At 38.0% G+C, this 20,513-nt stretch overlaps 1 protein-coding gene across 1 annotated transcript; it reads right to left on the bottom strand.

The window, feature by feature from the left end:
- Positions 1-366: 366 nt before the first annotated feature.
- GLO1 (glyoxalase I) lies at positions 367-20,142 on the bottom strand. Its single transcript, XM_060109714.1, has 6 exons — positions 19,964-20,142; positions 7,800-7,882; positions 5,338-5,478; positions 4,412-4,479; positions 3,600-3,689; positions 367-956 (listed from the first exon to the last, which is right to left on the bottom strand). The coding sequence occupies exons 1-6, from the start codon at positions 20,045-20,047 to the stop codon at positions 868-870; spliced, it is 555 nt and encodes a 184-aa protein (XP_059965697.1). The 5' UTR covers positions 20,048-20,142; the 3' UTR covers positions 367-867.
- Positions 20,143-20,513: the final 371 nt, after the last annotated feature.

Below are 20,513 nucleotides of genomic sequence, written 5' to 3'. Positions count from 1 at the left end.
ATTCTCAACCACTAAGCCACCAGGGAAGCCCCAAGGTACTAATTTTTGAGGTATAATCTAAATACTAAAAATGATGATGAGATCTTGAGTCCTTAGCCTATTATTGCCTTGGATTCATTAAAGTTATTTTGCATGTCCAGCCTACTTTCTATCTCACAGGATACTGTGGAGGATTAAGGGATATAAAGTATGTGACAGCCTAGTCCGTGTCTGCATACCCAGTATGTAATATTCCCATCCTCTTCCCCATCCCAAAATAAAGAGGTTAGTCCTTCAACTTTAAAAGTACTTTGTAAAGAAGAAGAAATTAGTTTTTCTATCCACATCCTTGTCAGCATAATTCTGAATTTCTCCCAAGAGTAACTATTCTTTTGTAAAATAAACTTTATATTATTTGAAATATACATGAAGCTTCATTTTTGTTCGGGGTTCTTTACTTCCCATTCTGAAGTTACTTCTGAGGAACTGAAACCCCAGAAGGTAATCACAACAAAACATATTAAGTGGTTTTTTTTTTTTTGAAAATGATGATTCAAAGGCAGACTTGTAGACTTGTATCTCGTCAGAAGATAGAAGGCAAATGCAGCCTCTGAACGGAATTGTTCTAATTATTGCCTTAAAAAGTAGTTATACAACTACATTCAAGGACATAAGCAAAGCACTACTTTAAAACTAGAATGACTGAACAGTTAGGTGAAAAACATAGCTGAAATAGGAAAGGGAAATAGACTTAAGAATAATTTGAATTGAGACAATAATCCATCAGTACTAGTTGCTTCCGTTAACTGAATATCTTGAATTACATTGTCTCCTTTTTTACCTTCCACAATGTCTTCACTGAAATCTCAAAGCAGCATTCTCACAGAACTAAATAATAGTTATCATTTTGTTAGGATTCAAAATTTCAATCCAGTAGCCATCAGGATCTTGAATAAATGCCAGGCCTTTCATTTTACCTGTAAAACAAAATGATTTTCATTACTGAAAAGACTTAAAATAAAAACCTTAAAAATTTTAAATACATTTTTTATTAATTCAAAATTTAATTTGCATTTTAGTTAATTACATTGTTTTGTTTATAGTTTTAACTTCAAAAAATTCTATTGTTGGTGTTGCCCAGATGCACGATTTTCAGAATGACATATTTTATCTTCTACACATAGTTGTAAACCAACTCCCCTGAAATAAACTGTGGGACTGGCTGCATCAGGTATTTATTTCACTTGCACATTATCACTTCATGCTACTAGTTGAGTAGTCAAAGAAATTGTCTTATTTTAAAGAGGATAAAGGAAATAGATAGGTGCTCAAGGGAGGAGGTAGCATGGCTTATCTACACAGCCAAAGGACCGAGATGCTTACGTCATACACTATTCTATGTAACCCAAGCTCTGCCAATCAGATTCTTTCTCCCGGGAATTCAAAACTGGGATTGAGAGGTTAGTAGGTCTAGCAGTAGAGTTCTTTGCTTAAATGGAAAACTGTGACCTCAGAAATTTATTTTGGTACCAAGATGCTGAAGTAGTTTGGCTCCTAGCTCTGGCTCCTTTCTTCAAGATCAACCCCAGAGGAACATAGATTAAAAAAATACGAGAAAAAAAAAAAAGTGCAATGCCCCTGAGGTGATAGTTGGGGAGAGGAATGGTGGGGGTAGGGTAGTGACTGTTTTAACCTGCTTTGTGTGGAAGGGGGTACTTTTGGCTGGACCACAAGGCAGTCCATCATGGCTGTGGGAGAATAAACAGGAGTTTTGTTAGTTTGGCTCTTGCTTCTCCCAGTGCCTTGGGCATTAGCACCTACTCCCACGGGGTGGGGGTGGTGGGGGTTGAAACTACTGGTTCAAATGTCCTCGGTAGTAGATAAGGGCAGAAAGACAGGTGGGTACCAACTGATCTCCCAGAGGTCTCACTTTCCCCACAACCTGAGTGAGGGAAAGACAATCCCAGAAGTGTCTCCTACTAATACTACTACTCCATCAGGGACAAAGGGGGGAAAAGGATCTGACTACAGAATGTGAAGTATTTGTTTAACCCTTATTTTCTCTCTCTGCTCAGCACATCTCCCTGAGAACACGTGGATTTTTAAGGACTGAGGTCTGGCCTTCCCCCATTCACACTGCCTGATGTTTGCAATAGCTAATGGTTTCAGTTTCAAAAAACAAAAAACAAAAAACCTCTGAGACCAAAATAATAAGAATTTGAGGAATATAACTATAAAACAAACAATGGATTATACATTCAAACAGAAGAACAAATATTAGATCAATGGGGACCAAGAACTATTAAAACATGTAAAAGCAATGAGGAATATTCAATACGACCAATACGAAACAAGAACAAGGAAATATTAAAGGAGCCAAGCAAAAATTCAGGATCAATATCATAATAGCTGAAATTAATAACATAATAGGTGAGAATACAGAAGATAAATATAGGAACAGATACATCTGAGGAAAAATTAGCTAACTCGTATGCCAGTTTGAAGAAATCTCCCAGAAGGAAGGCAAGCACAAAGAAATAACAAATATAAAAAGCCTCTAGAACAAAACAGAAGGAACCATATGAAGGAACACAAATCAGATTTTTCAGCAGCAACACTGGATGGGAAAAATAAGACAATATAGTTGTACTTTCAAGACTGAAGGAAAATAAACCTAAGATTTTATAGTCAACAAAACTGTCATTCATATGTATAAAGGCATGGTTCTGGGACATACAGAGCTTCAAGAGTTTTGCCTCACAAACCGTTTAAAAATAGTTTTGGTTGAGGTACTTAATAAAGGAACAGAAAAATCTGAAAGATGCTGCAAGAGATCTATGGAGAAAAAATATATACCTTGATATACTTATTATCTTAAAATAAAAAGCCAAAGCCAAAGAAAAAGGAAAAATAAATCAATAATATCCCAGCCTGAGTAACAGCAACATAATGGAGGTAGAGGGAAGCAAGTTCTTTCCTTATTAGGGAGGAGGATATTTGGATATCAAATCTCCTAACTGAAAAAAAAAAAGGATTGAAATGAAACAGTGAAATATTTCAAATGAAAATTAAATAATAAATTATGGTGGCAAAACCAGATCTAAATAAAATAATTATAATACATGTAAATCCAACAAAATCCAGATATATACTATGTCAAGCGATATACCTAAAACTGAAGGACACGCAAAGGTTGAAAAAGGATGAAAAAAAATTCAGGAAATTATTAACTGAAGAGACTTGGTGTAGTTACATTAATAGCAGATGAAACAGACTTTAAGGAACTTACTTTTTTGGGTGGTTAGATATACCCGAGAGAGTGAAAGCTGGTGGTCACTGAGAAAATGGTAGGGTCAAGGGGCGGCGAAAGAGCCTAGGTCCTTGATAGCTCTCTAGATCCTGTGACTAGTCCCAATGTGAAGCCACCCTAGGTGCTGCCTAGGTACCTGAGATAACTAGGTATTCTTCCAATCATTTCCCTTCTTTCCTTAAGCTGGTTGGAGTAGAATTCCAAGTTACTTGCAACCAAAAGGATTTTACTACAACAGTACCCTCTGTGGGTACTTAGTAAATGTTATATAACTAAACATAGGCCTGAAGAAAACAAGTAGCAGACTCACCATCATCAGGTTTCTTCACAAATTTGACTCCCAGTTCTTCAAATCTTTTACAAGCACCGTGAACATCAGGAACAGCAATTCCAATGTGACCTTAGGTAATCACCCCCAAAACAAGGCAGAGAGAAAGAAGGAAAAATTACAACAGGGTACCCATGTGCCACAAGTGGCTTCCAAAACTAGTTTATTTTGAAACATAAGGCATCTGAAAACAGACTGAATCAAGTTGGTTCAAAACCTATAATACATTAAAGAACAAGAATCTAACTGGCTGGGTATAATAAATTAATTAGTTGCTCTGAATTATAAATTATTTAACATAGCCCAATACTGGCTCATAAATAGTTTGATCTGTTAAGAATAACCTACATCACAAAAGAGTAACCATTTACTCATGCTTAATAGGCTTATTATTGATACTGACTACATAGCAGCCAATTTAAATTGGTAATACTCTTATTTTGGTTGAGAGATTTTAGATCAAGGCAGAAGTGTATGCTGGCAGAAATCGGGATTATTATTAACCATCATTTTTGTTTTTTCGTTTTTTTGTTTTTGAAATTAAAACATCTACTGGAAATATAATATTGAAACTGAAAAGTAAAATCATTGTGAGAGAGTAAATGTAAAAAGTTTAGACTGAGATGATGAAATTAAACAACTCCTAAATAAAATTATTTGTGGAAAATAAAAATAACCATACTCCTAACAAATTGATTATACTTAATGTTTTAGATTGCTTACAATCATAAATAGGTACACAATGGAAAAATCACACAAATCCATGTTTATTACACACAAATAGGCAAACATACCAAATCCCCGAGGGTCTGAATTGCCACTGTGGTAACTCTGGGCCTCATCATCTTCAGTGCCCCAATTGCTACAAAAGGAGGGAAAACATAATTACAAGTGACCTGGAGAACAGATATTCTGAAAAGAAAGCTGCAACAATCTTTGAAATCTTACCATGTGTATATGCTACTTAATATACTTGGTCTAATCTCTGTTACTGTAAATATTAAGTTTTCAACTATAGAAAGAGCAAATGGGCAAAGAATGACTAAGGAGACAATAAAACTAGGCATCTGGATAAGAACAATAATTATAATAATAGCAACTATAATTTCTTGTGCCAAGTACTTTACACTTCTTTAAGTCCTCAGAACAGCTCCAAGGGCTAGATCTGAGTATCTCCATTTTATAAATGAGACTGCCACTTAGGGAGGTGATATAACTTGTTTAGGGTCACAGAGCTTTTGTCAGAGCCAAGACTCATGTCTAGGTCTTTCTGATTCTAGGGCTGTTTTGAATTAGGGGACACATTAAATCACACACCCTGAAACAAATGCTTTTTTGATAGTTCTTAGCGGGTGCACAGAAACAACATAAAGAATAAAAAAGAAAGAAGGGGAATGCCAATTTCAACAAAAATGCTGAAATTATGAAGACCTTACTTATAGTACCTAAACATTCATTAGCTACCGTTTGACAAATATCTTGCCATTTCAGTCTATATTCTCTATCTAAAAGGCAAATGATCTCACTTGCCCTATCTATGCCACAAGAACAATACAAAGACCATAAGATCCATATAAAATACTCAAACATACTGTTACAAGTTGAAAGTGATTAGGTAGACCTGGTTTGAATTAAGCTGATAAGAAAGGAAAAAAAGTTTAAAAAAAATAAGCTTCAAAAAAATGTAGAGTATATAAAAAAAATTAAAACTCATACTCACTGTGTCAGTTCAAGTGTAGCTTTTCTGGAGAATGCCCATGCTACTCTTTCATCTTTATCTTTTGGGACGTCATTTTTATCCTCATAAGCCAAGAAATAGAGTGAAAATTTCATAGTGGGAAAATCTAATTTTTGTAGTAGTCTGAAATTAAACAACAACAAGTGTGAATCAATTAACAATAGGAAAAGCTGATTCATACTAAAATCAACATAACAATATTCAAGTTCTACTAAGAATAAGAGCTATACATGGTGAGCCTGTTTTAATAGAAGAAGCAAGGAAAATCAATTTTAAAAAGTCTTATTTAAAAAAATTTATTCATCTGTATATATCAGTGAAATAAAATTTTTTTAAAAATGGAAACTTTTGTAATTCATCAATTCTTATAATGAAATTTAGTTGGATTGATGGTACTTGCTTATAAAGGGCAAAAGGTATCTTCAAAAGAAAATTTTATTTATTTTTAGTGAAAAATATAACACAACACACCTTATTGTTCTTTCAGCTATATGGCATTGAGTTAAAGAAAACTAAATTTATTGAGTTCTTACTATGCCAAAGCTCCTAGGAAACTGAGGATAGGTGTTAAGAGAGAAGGACAGATTAATATCACAAAAGACATGAATGTCAACAATAAAGTGGTTACAGTATCAAATACTGCAGAAAGGTCAGACAGGATTAAGTCTGAGAAGAGGTGAGCAGATATGGAAAGGTCCTGTGAGGGCCGTTTCAGCAGCATGCGACAGCAGAAGCTGAAGAATGGGAGGTGAGCAAGTGAAACAGTAAGTGGTGGTCTACCTGTACAGATGGTCATGATGACGGGAACGACAGCAAGAGAGCGGAGGGCAAGAATTATCCAAGAAAGCTTAAGCTTTTTTGCAGGTTGAGGGGCAAGAGCAGTGGAAAAGGAGAGACTGATCATGAGAGTGTGTGATGAATTACTCATCCTGAGGTTCTGAGAAGATTCATTGAAGTCGTGACCTCTAAACTGAGTTTAAAGAGTGTGAGATTATTTTGCAAGGAGTAGGGTGGAATGAGGATACACACAATACAATTTTCTTTAGATTATGGAGGATTAAATGCTCAAACATGATCTCATTCAAAATCAACAAGAGGGAATCGTTGCAGCATAGCAGATGGAAAGTTTCTAGAGTTCTGTTCCAAATCTTTTACTTATTACTGTCATGTAATATGCCTTGGCCCACTAAGAGCTAAGTACTGACTCATCACAAATAAGATTTACTCTAACTTTTTTATAATGACGTATCAAACACCTCAAATACTCCAATTCTGAAAACTATCTCTGCACCTACCAAAGCAGACGGACCAGTCAGATAGGAAATGGAACACTTGAACCTGTTTTAACTTGCTTTTCTCAGCTCAGCATATCTTTCAATATAATGTCAAGTTGTACCCTAGTTGGGGCTCTTTAAAAATAAGGTCAACATTGGAGTCAATCAAACCTGGATTCAAATTCCAGCTCTGCCATGTGCCCACTGTGGAATCTGGGGTCATGAAGTTAATGTCTTTAAGCTTTGTTTTCTTCCTTCCATGTAAATTAGGGATATAAGCTATCTCATAAACCTACTGTGAAGACAACAAAATGAGATATAAAGTGCCTGACAAATAGCACGTGTTCAGTAAATCTGGTTTCATTCTGCCCTTTAAATATGTCATAAATACATGCAAAACTACTTTTTCTGGAAAGAATTATAAGAAACTGTTAACAGCAGTTATCTTTGAAGAGAAGGACTGGGGGATGGAAGCTGTCACTTTTCACTTTGTATTTCTCAGAATTAGTCAGATTTTCTAACATAGACATATACTGTATTACTTGAAGTTTTCTCTCAATGTCAATGGAGGTTATCTAGGCAGTAAATTAAAGACTGTTTTATTCTTTATGTATCTATATTACTAAAAACAAATAAAAACCCTCATGTTATTTAGGGAAACAAATCAAGAAAAATAAATATGTCTTAAAAATTATAAGATCAGTGAATATTACCTATTCAGCAAAAGAGAACACATCCTATAAAAATGGAATAGATGGCCAGTTTACCTAAAACTTAGAAAATGAATGAGTTTACCTAAAACTCATTCATTTTCTAAGTACTGTGTCTTAATAGCTATATCTTTTCTGAAGTAAACAAGAGGCTAAAAGTGGCCATAACATCAAAACAGTCTGGACACATTAAGGATTTAACTGGCAGCTCTTAGAGAGAAGGGAGTCAGAGAAAATGCAAGTATTGGTGTCGTTGCCCAGTGAGCCTGGCTGGGATAGAGGAGAGGAACCTGACAGAGGCCCTAGTCAGTCAAGCCTAGTCCCAGACTCCTGGCCAAAAGGACTTTTGTGACCTTTGAAGAAAACTTTAATCCATTTTTACAGTGGATCTGAAAACATTCCCTATATTTGCAAAGCTATGTATTTAAACATTATAGGCACCAATAAACAGTTTACTTACGTCATTCCAAGAATTCTAGTATAAAAGTCCAATGACTTCTTAGGATCCTTAATTCGAAGCATGGTCTGCTGCAAGAGAAAATCCTAAAGGGAAACAGTATATATTAAACACCTTTAACTTTTACTACTTGTTACCAACACTAATTTTGCTTCCTGTAACAAAATACCAACAGTTCACCATTGTAACACACTGTTTAAGAAGAAAGATATTTTGTCCCCTCAGTCCATCATGGCTTTATTATTATTAAATACCTGTGTTCAGTCCATAAAGGCTATGTTCAAATCCAGGTACCTTAGTCACAGAGTTGGTTTTGTTTGTTTGTTTGTTTGTTTTTTCTTTTCTGTAGATTCTGTGCCATGTGCTGTAAAACAGTTCAACAACCCTGTTTATCCTATCCCTATCCTTATCCTATCCTATCCCTATACCTATCCTACAATCTTTCTAAGAAGCAATTTGGATCTGAAGAGTCTTTAAAAGTCTTAAAGAGTTCATACTCATCGATCAAAATGTTGCCCTTCTAAAAATCTATCTAAGAAAATAATTAGAAACTTGGACAAAGATTTATGTATAAAGACATTCATCACAACATTTACACAGTAACTATGGTCCAGACACTGTTCTAAATGATTTACAGAAATTAACTTATATAATCTTCACAACTACTTTATGAGATAAGTATTATACCATCCCCATTTTACTGCTAAGAAAGTAAGTGGCAGAGAAAAAACTTCAGTCCAAACAGTTTGGTTCCAAAGTCCTTGCCTTCAACCACCTTGCTAACCTACCTCTAACAATGAAGAAATAGATAAATTATGACACAGGCATAATAGAATATATGAAGACATTTAAAACACTGCTTTAGAAGCACTTGGACATGCCCATGGTATATGACATACACATTATATGTCAATTTTATCTCAATAAAGCTGGAAAAAATAGTTTAAAAAATGGAAAGATACACCATTTTTCTGAGAAGTCTTCTGAGAAGACTTAACATGATAGATTATTTCTAAGAAAACACAAATATAATATAAACTCTAAAACCATTTTTAACTTTTAAAAAGGAATCTATACATGCCAAAAAGATTAAAAGTATAATCAATGTTAGTGGAGTTATTCATAAAAAATAGAGGTGTGTAAATCCTTTGTTGCCAAAGTATTATTTAGACGATATAAAAAAACAAGCAGGGCTTGCTTTTTATAAAATGATCAAGTTATTCTATGCTCAGATAACAGTTTTCTTTTTATCACCAAGATATTCTGCTAACTCTCTGTAACAGAATACCTCTGCTACTTTTGATAAACACTTGAATGATCTTGGAAAAATGTTCCTTTCTTTAAAAGTTTCTAAAAATCACTGTTTATTGCTATGGTTCTAAAACATTGTTTGAAAGAAATATATCTTGCATTTAAAAAAGACTAAAGTTGATGTCTTGTCTCATGAGACAGTTCTTAACTTTGTCTTTCCCTTATTATGCTCTAAATTCAGAATAATAAAAGATGTCTTTTATGCTCAAACTATCTTTGGGTTTTCTGGGATGATTACAAGGTAAAAAAGATTTCCTCCTTTGCCTTATAAAAAGGAAGAATGATAGAAATAATCAGTCTTTTGTGAGGGTCGGGGTGGGCAATCTCCAAATCTAATTAATTTAAAACTACTGTGAAAAAACTTTAAAGGTACAATCAGGGATATTTCTAGTACATGTACTACGTGCCTACAATGTAATCCTGACAAAACTATAAAAAGTGGAGCAGGGAGTGAACCAAAGGGTCAAAGTCAAGGTCCCTTTGAGCACCTCTAAATGGATTTTCTGGTATAAGATGTGAACTCAGGTAAAGCTTCATTTTTTACCTATGGATGGCCAATTGCTCCAGCACCATTTGTTGAAAAATCTGTCCTTTCTCCACTGAACTGCTTTTGCATCTTTGTGAAAAATCTATTGGGTTTATTAGTGTGAGTCTATTTCTGGGTTCTCTACTCTTTCCCACTGATCTATGTCTATCTCTCTGACAATACCATGGAGTAATGATTACTGCAGCTATATAGTGAGTCTTAAAATCAGGTAGACTGATTCCTTCCACCCTATTCTTTTCAAGATTTAGTTATTCTACTCTCTTTGCCCTCCACATGAATTTTAGAATAACCTTGACTATATCTAAAGAAAAAAGGTTTGATAGGGACCGTGTTAAACATGTATATCAATTTGTGGAGAACTGACATCTTTGCTATGCTGAGTCTTCCAATCATGAACACAGTAGGTCTCTCCATTATTTAGATTTTGATTCCCTTTATCAACGCTGTGTAATTTTCAGCATACAAACTCTGTACATGTTAGATAGATTTATACCTAGATATTTAATTTTGTTGAGCAATTGTAAATGGTATTGTATTTTTAATCTTGGTGCTCATGTGTTCTTTGCTAATATATAGAAATCCAATTGATTTTTGTATGTTTATCTTGTATTCTGAGACCTTGCTGAACTCACTTACTAGTTCGAGGGTTTTTAGACTCCTTAAGATTCCTATGTAGACAATCATGTCATCTGCAAATAGGGACAGTTTTATTTCTTTCTTCCAATCTGCCTGTTATTTCCTTTTTTGCTTTACTGTACCAGCTGGAACTTCCTGCACTACGTCAAATAAGAGTGGTGAGAGCAAACTTGCCTTGTTCCCCTAAATTAAGGAGAAAGCATCACCATTTAGTATAATGTTAGCTCTTAAGTTTTTCATAGATGCTCTTTACCAAGTTGAGGAAGTTCCCTCCCATTCCTATTTTTTCTGAAAAAACAAAAGTGTTTAAATTATGGTGTTGAATTTTGTCATGTGGTATTTCTTCTTTAGCTTCTAATATGGTGAGTTACTGTGATTTTTTTTTAATACTGAACCAGCCTTGCATACCTGGAGTAAACCCCACTTGATCATGGTATGTGATTCTTTTTATATACCACTGAATTCTATTTGCCAATATTTTGTTAAGGATTTTTACATCCATATTTATGAAAGATATTGGTCTGTAATATCTCTTTTTTTTGTACTGTCTTCACCTGGTTTTGATATCAGGGTAGTATGACAGCTTTATAAAATGAATAAAAGTGTTCCTTCCTCTTCAATTTTCTTGAAGGGATTGTGTAGAATTGATGTTAATTCTTCCTTAATGTTTGGAAGAATGCTCCAGTGAAATCATCTGGAACTGAAGATATTTTTAAAAAAAGATTATTATGAATTCAATTTCCTTATGTTATAGAGCTATTCAAATTATTTATTTCATATGGGTAAGTTATGGTAGTTGGTGTTTTTCAAGGAATCGGTCTATTTCATGTAAGTTGTCAAATTTATGTATGTAGAATTGTTTTCAGTATTCCCTTATCACCCTTCTCTTGTCTGCAGTCTGTAGTGGTATCCCCTATTTCATTCCTGATATTGGTAATTTGTGTCTTCTCTCTTTTCTTGTCAGTCTTGATACAAGTTTGTTAATTCTGTTGGTTTTTTTTCAAAGAACCAGCTGTTTCACTGATTTTTTTCTAATTTGTTTTAAATTTCATTGATTTCTGCTCTTATTATTTTCTTCCTTCAGCTTGTTTTGGGTTATTCTGCTCTTCTTTTTCTAGGTTCTTGAGGAGGAAACAAATCCTTGATTTAAGACATTTCCTATTTTCTAATATATGCATTTAATACTATAAATTTCCCTCTTAGCACTGTCTTAGCTGAGATGCTTTTTTCATTTTCATCCAGTTCAATGTAATTTTTAAAATTTCCCTTGAGACTTCCTCTTGATCCATGGATTATTTAGAAATGTGTTATTTAGTTTCCAAGTTTTTAGAGATTTTCCTGTTATGTTTCTGCTACTGATGTCTAGTTTGATTCTACTGTGGTTGAACATGCTCTATATAATTTCAATTATTTCAAGTTTGTTGAAGTTAGTTTTAGGGCCCATGATATGGTCTACCTTGGTATCTCTTCTGTGAGCACTTGAAAAAAAACTGTAGAGGCATACCTCGGTAATATCATGGGTTTGCCACCACTGTAACAAAGCAAAGATCACAATGAAGAGTCACACAGGGACTTCACTTGTGGTCCAGTAGTTAAGACTCCACGTTCCCAGTGCAGGGGGTTCAATCCCTGGTCAGGGAACTAGATTCTGCATGCTGCAACTAAGAGCCTGCATGATGCAACTAAAGGAGCCCACATGCTGCAACTAAAAGATCCCGCATGCTGCAACGAAGATCCTATGTGCCACAATTAAGACCTGGCGCAGCCAAATAAATAAATATTAAAAAAAAAAAGTCACACAAATTTTTTGGTTTCCCAGTGCATGTATGTTTACTCTATACTACAGTCTATTAAGTGTGCAATAGTACTATGTCTAAAAAAATGTACATACCTCAATTAAAAATACTTTATTGCTAAAAAATGCTAATCATCATGTGAGCCTTCAGTGAGTTGTAAAGGTTACTGATCACAGATCACCATAACAAATACAACAGTGGAAGTTTGAAATATTGCAAGAATTACTAAAATGTGACACAGAGAGAATCAAGCAAATGCTGTTGGAAAAATAGCACCAACACACTTGTTTCATGCAGGGTTGCAACAAACTTACAATTTATAAAAAAACCCCTAATATCTACAAAGTGCAACAAAAACAAGGTATGCCTGTATTCAGCTGTTACTGGCTGGAATGTTCTATAAATCTTGATTAGATCTTGTTTATTGATGGTGTTGCTGAGTTTGTCTATATCCTTGCTAATTTTCTGTCTAGTTCAATCAATTGTTGAGAGAGGAGTATAGTCTCCAACTAAAACTGTGGATTTGTCTCTTCTTCCTTCCATATATCAGTCTTTGCTTCACATATTTTTGCAGTTCTCTTGTTTGAGGCACACACATTTAGTATTGCTATGTCTTCTTAGTCAATGGACCCTATTATCATTATATAATGTACTTCTCTATGATCACTGTCTTTGCTCTAGAGTCTACTGCATTTGAAACAATATAGCCACTCCTGCTTTCTTCTGATTAATGTTTATGTATCTTTTTCCATCCTTTTAGTTGCCTCTGTCATCACATTTGAAGTGAGTTTCGTGTAGACAGCATATAGGTGGGGCATGTTTTTATTTTTATTTTTCTTTCAGTTTTATTAAGATATAATTGACATACAGTATTATATAAGGTTAAGGCATACAGCATGACTTTAACTTACATATGTTGAGAAATGATTACCACAAATTTAGTTAACACCCATCACCTCACAAATAGATAACTTGGGGCATGCTTTTAAATCCACTCCACCAATATCTGTCTTAATTGGTATATTTACATCTAATGTAATTATTAAAATATTAGGGCTTAAATTGGCCATTTTATTTTTGTTTTCTGTTTGTCCTTTCTTTTTATCTTTGCCTTCTTGTGGGTCACTGGAATTTTTTTTTATAATTCCATTTTGATTTATCTATAGTGTTTTTGCATACACTCTTTGCATAGCTTTTGTGTGTGTGTGTGTGTGTGTGTGTGTGTGTATACCGCCATGTTATTCCTAGGGTCTCAAGGTCCCTAGCCAGTCTGCCATTCTCTCTGCTTTTCAGAGTCCTCCTGTTTTTGTTTTATCTAAGCACAGCTCATTTTATTGCATTTCACTTTGTTGCAGTTCACAGATATTGGTTTTTTTGTTTTTTGGTTTTTTTTTTTTTTACAAAGTGAAGGTTTGTGGCAACCCTGTGGCCAGCAAGTCTGTCAGTGCCGTTTTTCCAAGAGCATTTGCTCACTTAATGTCTCTGTGTCACATTTTGGTAATTCTCACAATATTTCAAACTTTTTCATTGTATTTGTTATGGTGATCAGTTTTCTTTGATGATACTATTGTAATCCTTTTGGGGTGCCATGAACCATGCCCACATAAGATGACAAACTTAACTGATAATTGTGTGTGTTCTGACTGCTCCACTAATAGACCACTGCCCCATCTCTCTCCCTCTTCTCGGACCTCTCTATTCCCTGCGACACAATATTGAAATTAGGTCAATTAATAACCCTACAATGGCCTCTAAGTGTTCAAGTGAAAGGAAGAGTTGCATGTCTCTCACTTTAAATCAAATGCTAGAAATGATTAAGCTTAGTGAGAAAGGTGTGTCAAAAGCTGAGACAGGCTGAAAGCTAGGCCTCTTGCACCAGTCAGCCAAATTGTGAAAGCAGAGGAAAAGTTCTTGAAGGAAATGAAAAGTGCTCTTCCAGTGAGCACACAAATGATAAGAAAGCAAAACAGCCTTATTGCTGATATGGAGAAAGTTTTAGTGGTCTGGATAGGAGAGCAAATCAGCCACAACATTCCCTCAAACCAAAGCCTGATCCAGAGCAAGGCCCTAACTCTCTTCAATTCTAGAAGGCTGTGAGAAGTGAGGAAGCTGCAGAAGAAAAGTTTGAAGTTAGCAGTGGTTGGTTCATGAGGTTTAAGGAAAGAAGTCAGCTCCATAACATAAAAATACAAGGTAAAGCAGCAAGTGCTGATGTAGAAGCTGCAGCAAGTTACCCAAAGAGCTAAGATAATGAATGAAGGTGGCAACACTAAACAAAAGATTTTCAGTGTGGGTGAAATAGCTTTATATTAGAAGAAGATATCACCTAGGACTTCCATAGTTAGAGAGAAGTCAATGCCTTCAAAGCTTCAAAGGACAGGCTGATTCTCTTGTTAGGAACTAATACGCTGGTGACTTGAAGTTGAAGCCAATGCTCATTACCATTCTGAAAATCCTAGGGTTTTTAAGAATTATGCTGGGGACTTGCCTGGTGGCACAGTGGTTAAGAATCCGCCTGCCAATGCAGGGGATACGGGTTTGATCCCTGGTCTGGGAAGATCCCACATGTCGCGCAGCAACTAAGCCCAACTAAGCAACTAAGCCTTTAGAGACTGCGAGCCACAACTGCTGAGTCTGCATGCCACAACTACTGAAGCCCACGCGCCTAGAGCCTGTGCTCTGCAACAAGAGAAGCCACCACAATGAGAAGCCTGTGCACCGCAATGAAGAGTAGCCCCGCTCACCGCAACTAGAGAAAGCCTGCGCACAGCAACGAAGACCCAATGCAGCCAAAAAATAAATTAATTAATTTTTTTTTTTTAAAAAGCTACAACAGTGGCAAAAAAGTTTCTTGACTTTGTGTCCTACCTTTTAAATTATCTTTCTAGTGATGAAGACACTCATTTCTCTAGAACTGTTACTAAGGAGCTTTACATATTAATCTTACTCAGAATCAAAATCAAAATCTCCATTGCCTTTACCACCTTCCATCTTCAGAAAAGGGAAGTTTCAATCTTGCAGCCGTACCTCTAACCTCAGCTCTGGTTTTACATCTCCATCCAGTCTACTCAACATTTCCACCTGAGTCAAAATATCAAATTAATCACAGCCCAAATAAATACTCCCTCCTACATCACCAACAGGGAATGCCTCTAGAATCTGACTTGGGTGTCAGCCCAAGTCAGACCCCTGAAGTCTTCTCAGATTCCTTCCTCGTCACTCCCTCTGTAATCCAATCCAAGTGTCCCATCAACCTGACTGCTCAAGTCCCTCTGGAATCTTTCTCTTTGCCTTTCCAAAGACCACTACTACCTTGCTCATGTCCTCTCTACTTCCTGCCTAGACCACTGTCAAAGCCTGCCTGGTCTCTCTGCTTCTTGCAGGCTAACCCAAATGCAATCCAGAGTGATCTTCCTATAATGGTACCAGACTGATCCTTCTATAACAAAAAGCCAACTGTGTCATTTCTAGGTTAAAAATCAATCCTTCAGGCGCTTCTCTGGTGGCTCAGTGGTTAAGAGTACGCCTGCCAATGCAGGGGACACAGGTTCGAGCCCTGGTTCACGAAGATCCCACATGCCACAGAGAGGCTGGGCCCGTGCACCACAACTACTGATCCTGCGCTCTGGAGCCCGGGAGCCACAACGGGAGAGGCTGCCACAGTGAGAGGCCCGTGTGCCACGGCGAAGAGTGGCCCCTGCTCACCACAGCTGGAAAGGGCCCGCACACAGCAATGAAGACCCAATGCAGCCAAAAATAAATAAATAAATAAATAAATAAATAAATAAATAAATAAATAAATAAAATCTATTAAAAAAAAGATGTTAAAAAAAAAATATCAATCCTTCAGTGGTACTTCACAACTTTTAGAAGAAAGTCCCCAAAGCAAGGACATACAGTTGCTGCATACCTCTCTAACTTCATCTTTTATTACCACTCCACTAAACTGGTCATCTTAAATGGTTTTGATTTCATAACTTTATCAGTTAAAATAAAAAGAGCATGCCCCATCATAAATGTATATATATGTTAATTGTATACACAGAGAAATATACATAAATAATAATAAAATAAAATAATAATAATAAAGCATATATTTAAAAAAAACATATTTACCAAACAGAAATCTTCATAGGATGAGAAAAACAAATGAACCAAGTGGGAATGTTCATATTTTCTTTGAGCATCCCAATGACTGTTTTATGTACCTTCCCCTTAACTCCTATTGCCTATAACTTCAGTCTCATTGTATACCTGTAGGTCCCTGCATCAACTCTCTGATGTCACCGTGCTTTTATATATACTATGGTTCTCTCTGCCGAGAACAGTCATTCATCCATCTGGCCATTGTCCTTCTTCCTTCCTTGCCATTCTTTCTTCCCTCAACCCCTGCCTGCAACTCTGCCTAGCTACCTCCTTTGATTTGGTAAAACCCAGCTTAAGTGTCACCAACACTGAAAGTTTTCCCTGACCTCATCATTTACCACTCAGATGGGAAGGGACTCCAAATAATTTTATCAAAGGACACCGATAGAGACAGTAAAAAGAATGTATTTCGGGAGATCACTACTTGGGAAAAGAAGCACTTGGCCTTTGAAGAAAGTTAGCTAAGTAAGACAGCCCAGGAGGTGGTGCAGCTGTACATTCTTTGGTCTGCCTTTATGACAAAGATGCAAATAATCAACAAACAAGTTGACTTCCTATCACTGCTGTTCTCTTCTTTCCAAACCAGGCCCTCATCACTTTTCTCACTTTCTGGAAGAGTCTTTTAGGTGTTCTCATCACCTCCAGGCTTGGATCCCTCCAATCTATTCTATAGAATGATTTGAATCCCTCAGTGATTCCCCACTAATTATATAAAATTCGATTTTCTTAGAAGTAACATTCTAAGCTCTCTCCATGATCTGGCTCCAACCTACCATCTAGTCCTCTCCACCACTGCTCCACCACTTAGATAACTTGAACTTGAACCAAAAACAAGGTAACTCATTTCTCCAGAACATGCTCCACACTGCATCTTTCTGCCATCTCACCACATTTTGGCTCAGATGTTTCCTCCACCTAGAATGCCCTCCCATGTAACCGTCTCCCATGTGATGTTGGGACCCCATCCATCTTTCAAGGCCTAGACTCACCCCCACCTTCTGCTTGACGCATTCCCTGATATCCACAGTTGAAATACAACCTTGAATTGTATTGCTTTTCATAGTTTAAAGATCATAGATACACTTTATCCTTATAGCAGCTTTGTTTACACCCTGCTAAGATCACTATAGCCAATGATAGAATTGGGGATTCAAACGTAGGTCTTCAGCCTCCAAATACCCTGTGTATACATCATACCACAGATGCCACCTTTGAAAATCTCTACTTTCTGCGCTCCCACAGTGCTTTATAATTTTAAAAGCACATAATCCCAGTTCCATCTTATGTTAGAGTTGGTGTATGTTTGGTGAAGGGAGGAACTTCATCTTGTTCATCTGAATGTACCCCAAGGTACCTACCATGCTCTTTACATATAGCAGATGATCAGTGATCAGACTAAATTAATTCATTTAGGTTTTCTACCTGCCTTCATGTCAAGTTCCAAAATTACTGCTGTAGTCAGTACTCTAGAAGCACAATAGGGAGTGTGGGTTTCTCACTAGGCAAATTACTCAACACCTCTGTGCCATTGTCTACTTATATATAAAACGGAGATAATTATGCCTTCCTCACAGGGTTGTTGTGAGGATTAAATTAAGTAATGTACTTAAAATAACAAACTGGGGCCTGGCACACTCAATATATCCCAGCTGCTATTACATACTCCATTTTTTTTTTTTTTTTTGCGGTACGCGGGCCTCTCCCTGTTGTGGCCTCTCCCGTTGTGGAGCACAGGCTCCGGACGTGCAGGCTCAGCAGCCATGGCTCACGGGCCCAGCCACTCCACGGCATGTGGGATCTTCCCGGACCAGGGCACGAACCTGTGTCCCCTTCATTGGCAGGCGGACTCTCAACCACTGCGCCACCAGGGAAGCCCTATTACATACTCCATTTTATGTCCCCCATATGGTGCTTCTAGGGTGCAAAATGACTAATCTCAAAAAATAATTACTGGGGCTTCCCTGGAGGCCCAGTGGTTAAGACTCCGTGCTCTCAATGCAGGGGCACAGGTTCGATTCCTGGTCAGGGAACTAAGATCATGCATGCCACATGGCGTGGCCAAAAAAACCCCCACAAAACTTCTAATCAAGAGAAATTGACATAAATTAAGAGTGTGTAGGACTTCCCTGGTGGCAAGAATCCGCCTGCCAATACAGGGGACACGGGTTCAAGCCCTGGTGCGGAAGATCCCACATGCCGCGGAGCAACTAAGCCCATGAGTCATAACTACTGAGCCTCTACTCTAGAGCTGGCAAGCCACAACTACTGAGCCTGCAAGCCACAACTACTGAAGCTTGCGCGCCTAGAGACCATGCTCCGCAACGAGAGAAACCACCGCAATGAGAAGCCCGTGCACCGCAACGAAGAGTAGACCCCGCTCTCCGCAACCAGAGAAAGCCCGCTTGCAGCAACGAAGACCCAATGCAGCCAAAAAAAAAAAGGTGTAAATTAAAGAATGCAAAGAATTGTACTCAATCAATTTTATCAAGCTCTCCTTGAAATCTTTTTTTTTAATAGTCCAGTACATAAAATGCCCAGTTACCTGGGAAATTAATTTACACTGAATAACTCAATCTATATTATGTGAAATAACAAGGTATTAACATTAAAGAGTATAAAAAATAAGATTAAGTGTGAGAGGAAATGTATATATTTACTTCTTCCCTCTTAATTTTGCAGTGACTAACATTTTTCCTAAGCTAAGTACTACCAGGTGCTAGTCAAAGGATTTAGCAATTGGAAGTGTCTGACTCTTCTCCTGAAGGCAAAGAGCAAGAAGAGACTAAAGTCACCGACCTGTCTTAGAGGTCTGTACAAAGCACATACTCAAACTTCAAGGAATTTAGAACTTCCCCAGTCAAATGAATACATACAAAGGCGTTTCCTAACAGTGATGAGTACACTGGAGTAAACCCCGGAGAGGCTTCCCTGTCTGATCGTGACAACGCCCGGAGGCACCACACCTGAGTGAGTTACAATGACTCTCAGTACAGACCTGTTAAGCAAGCTGAAAGGATGTGAGCCTTCATATGCAACTGGTCATTCCTCTTACTGGGTCTCAGCTGCAATGAGAGGGTCAGTGAAGGAATTTCCAAGATTCCCTTCGGATCTAAACTCCATGATTCTGCCATCTCTCCTGGGGCCACCGAGCACAGGAAGGGCATAAGTGTGGCCGTGAGCAACCGGAAAGGCCAACCCAAAGGGAAGTTCTGGGCGCGGCTAAAGTCAGGAGCTATCAGATTGGTTTGGAGGAGTTAAACGCGGAGCCAGGACAGTTATAGAAAAATGATCCCGGCTGGGAAGAGCCGGCCCGTAGACCTGCGAACGTAGACCGGAGTTCAGAAACTGCTTTTCTTACCCTCCACCTCTATTGACCTGGGGAACACGCACACCCACAGACAAGGGCTCTGACCCTGGGTTAGCCATGGTTTCCTGTTACCGTCCCAAATCAAGCAAGTTAAAGCAAGCAGAATCGCAGTCTTTCAAACAACTTGAAGAAACGGACCCTCTCCAGATCCCCCACTGGATACCACTGGCCCTCTTCCCAGCCCACTCCGATCCGCCCAAGGCGGGCGGAGCTGCAGTGGTGGTAGGATGGAGTTCGAATCCAGAGTTCGAATCATCCAGCCCAAGCGAGGCCTGGCTGAGTCCGAGGGACTGCTCCCTCCTGGGGTCCCAGTCGCGCCACGCAGGGCGGGCCCCGACTCTGGAGAATTAGGTTCTGCGCCCACCTTGGTGCTGGGGTCCGGGTCGGAGCAACAGCCGAGGGCGGCCTCGTCGGTGAGGCCGCCGGACGCGGGCTGCGGTTCTGCCATGGCTGCACTGCTGTATCGCGGACGAAGGTGGCCAGGAACGCAGCAACTACTCTCACTCTGCGGGCCGCGAAGCTCCCTTTACCAGCGCCGGCAAGACGGCACCACGGGGTGGGCGGCCGCTGAATTCCAGCCAATTGCTACGCGGAGGCCAAGTTGGCTGTCTGCTGATTGGGTCCCAGTGAGTCAGCGCCTCCGGCCACAGCGTTCTACACCCAAGACTACAATTCCCAAGGTGCCTTGCATATGATGGAGGGCACCTTGAGGTTAAAAAAAAAAATCCAAACCTGCCAGCTTGAAAGCGCGTTTCTCTCTGTTGTTTGATGACCTACTTTTGTTTCTGTTTAACTGTTAAAGTTCAGTAACCGCCCATACCTCAGGGCTGCAACGTGGTAGGAAATACGAATCAGATGGAAAGAGAATTGGGAGTTATGATTTTTAAATTATAAGGATCCAAAACTATTTTCTC

This window comes from Mesoplodon densirostris, chromosome 10 (genome assembly GCF_025265405.1).
Source record: "Mesoplodon densirostris isolate mMesDen1 chromosome 10, mMesDen1 primary haplotype, whole genome shotgun sequence".
Classification (NCBI taxonomy): Eukaryota; Metazoa; Chordata; class Mammalia; order Artiodactyla; family Ziphiidae; genus Mesoplodon; species Mesoplodon densirostris.
Note: the sequence above shows the minus strand (reverse complement) of the source record. Positions and strands in the feature narration are given on the sequence as shown.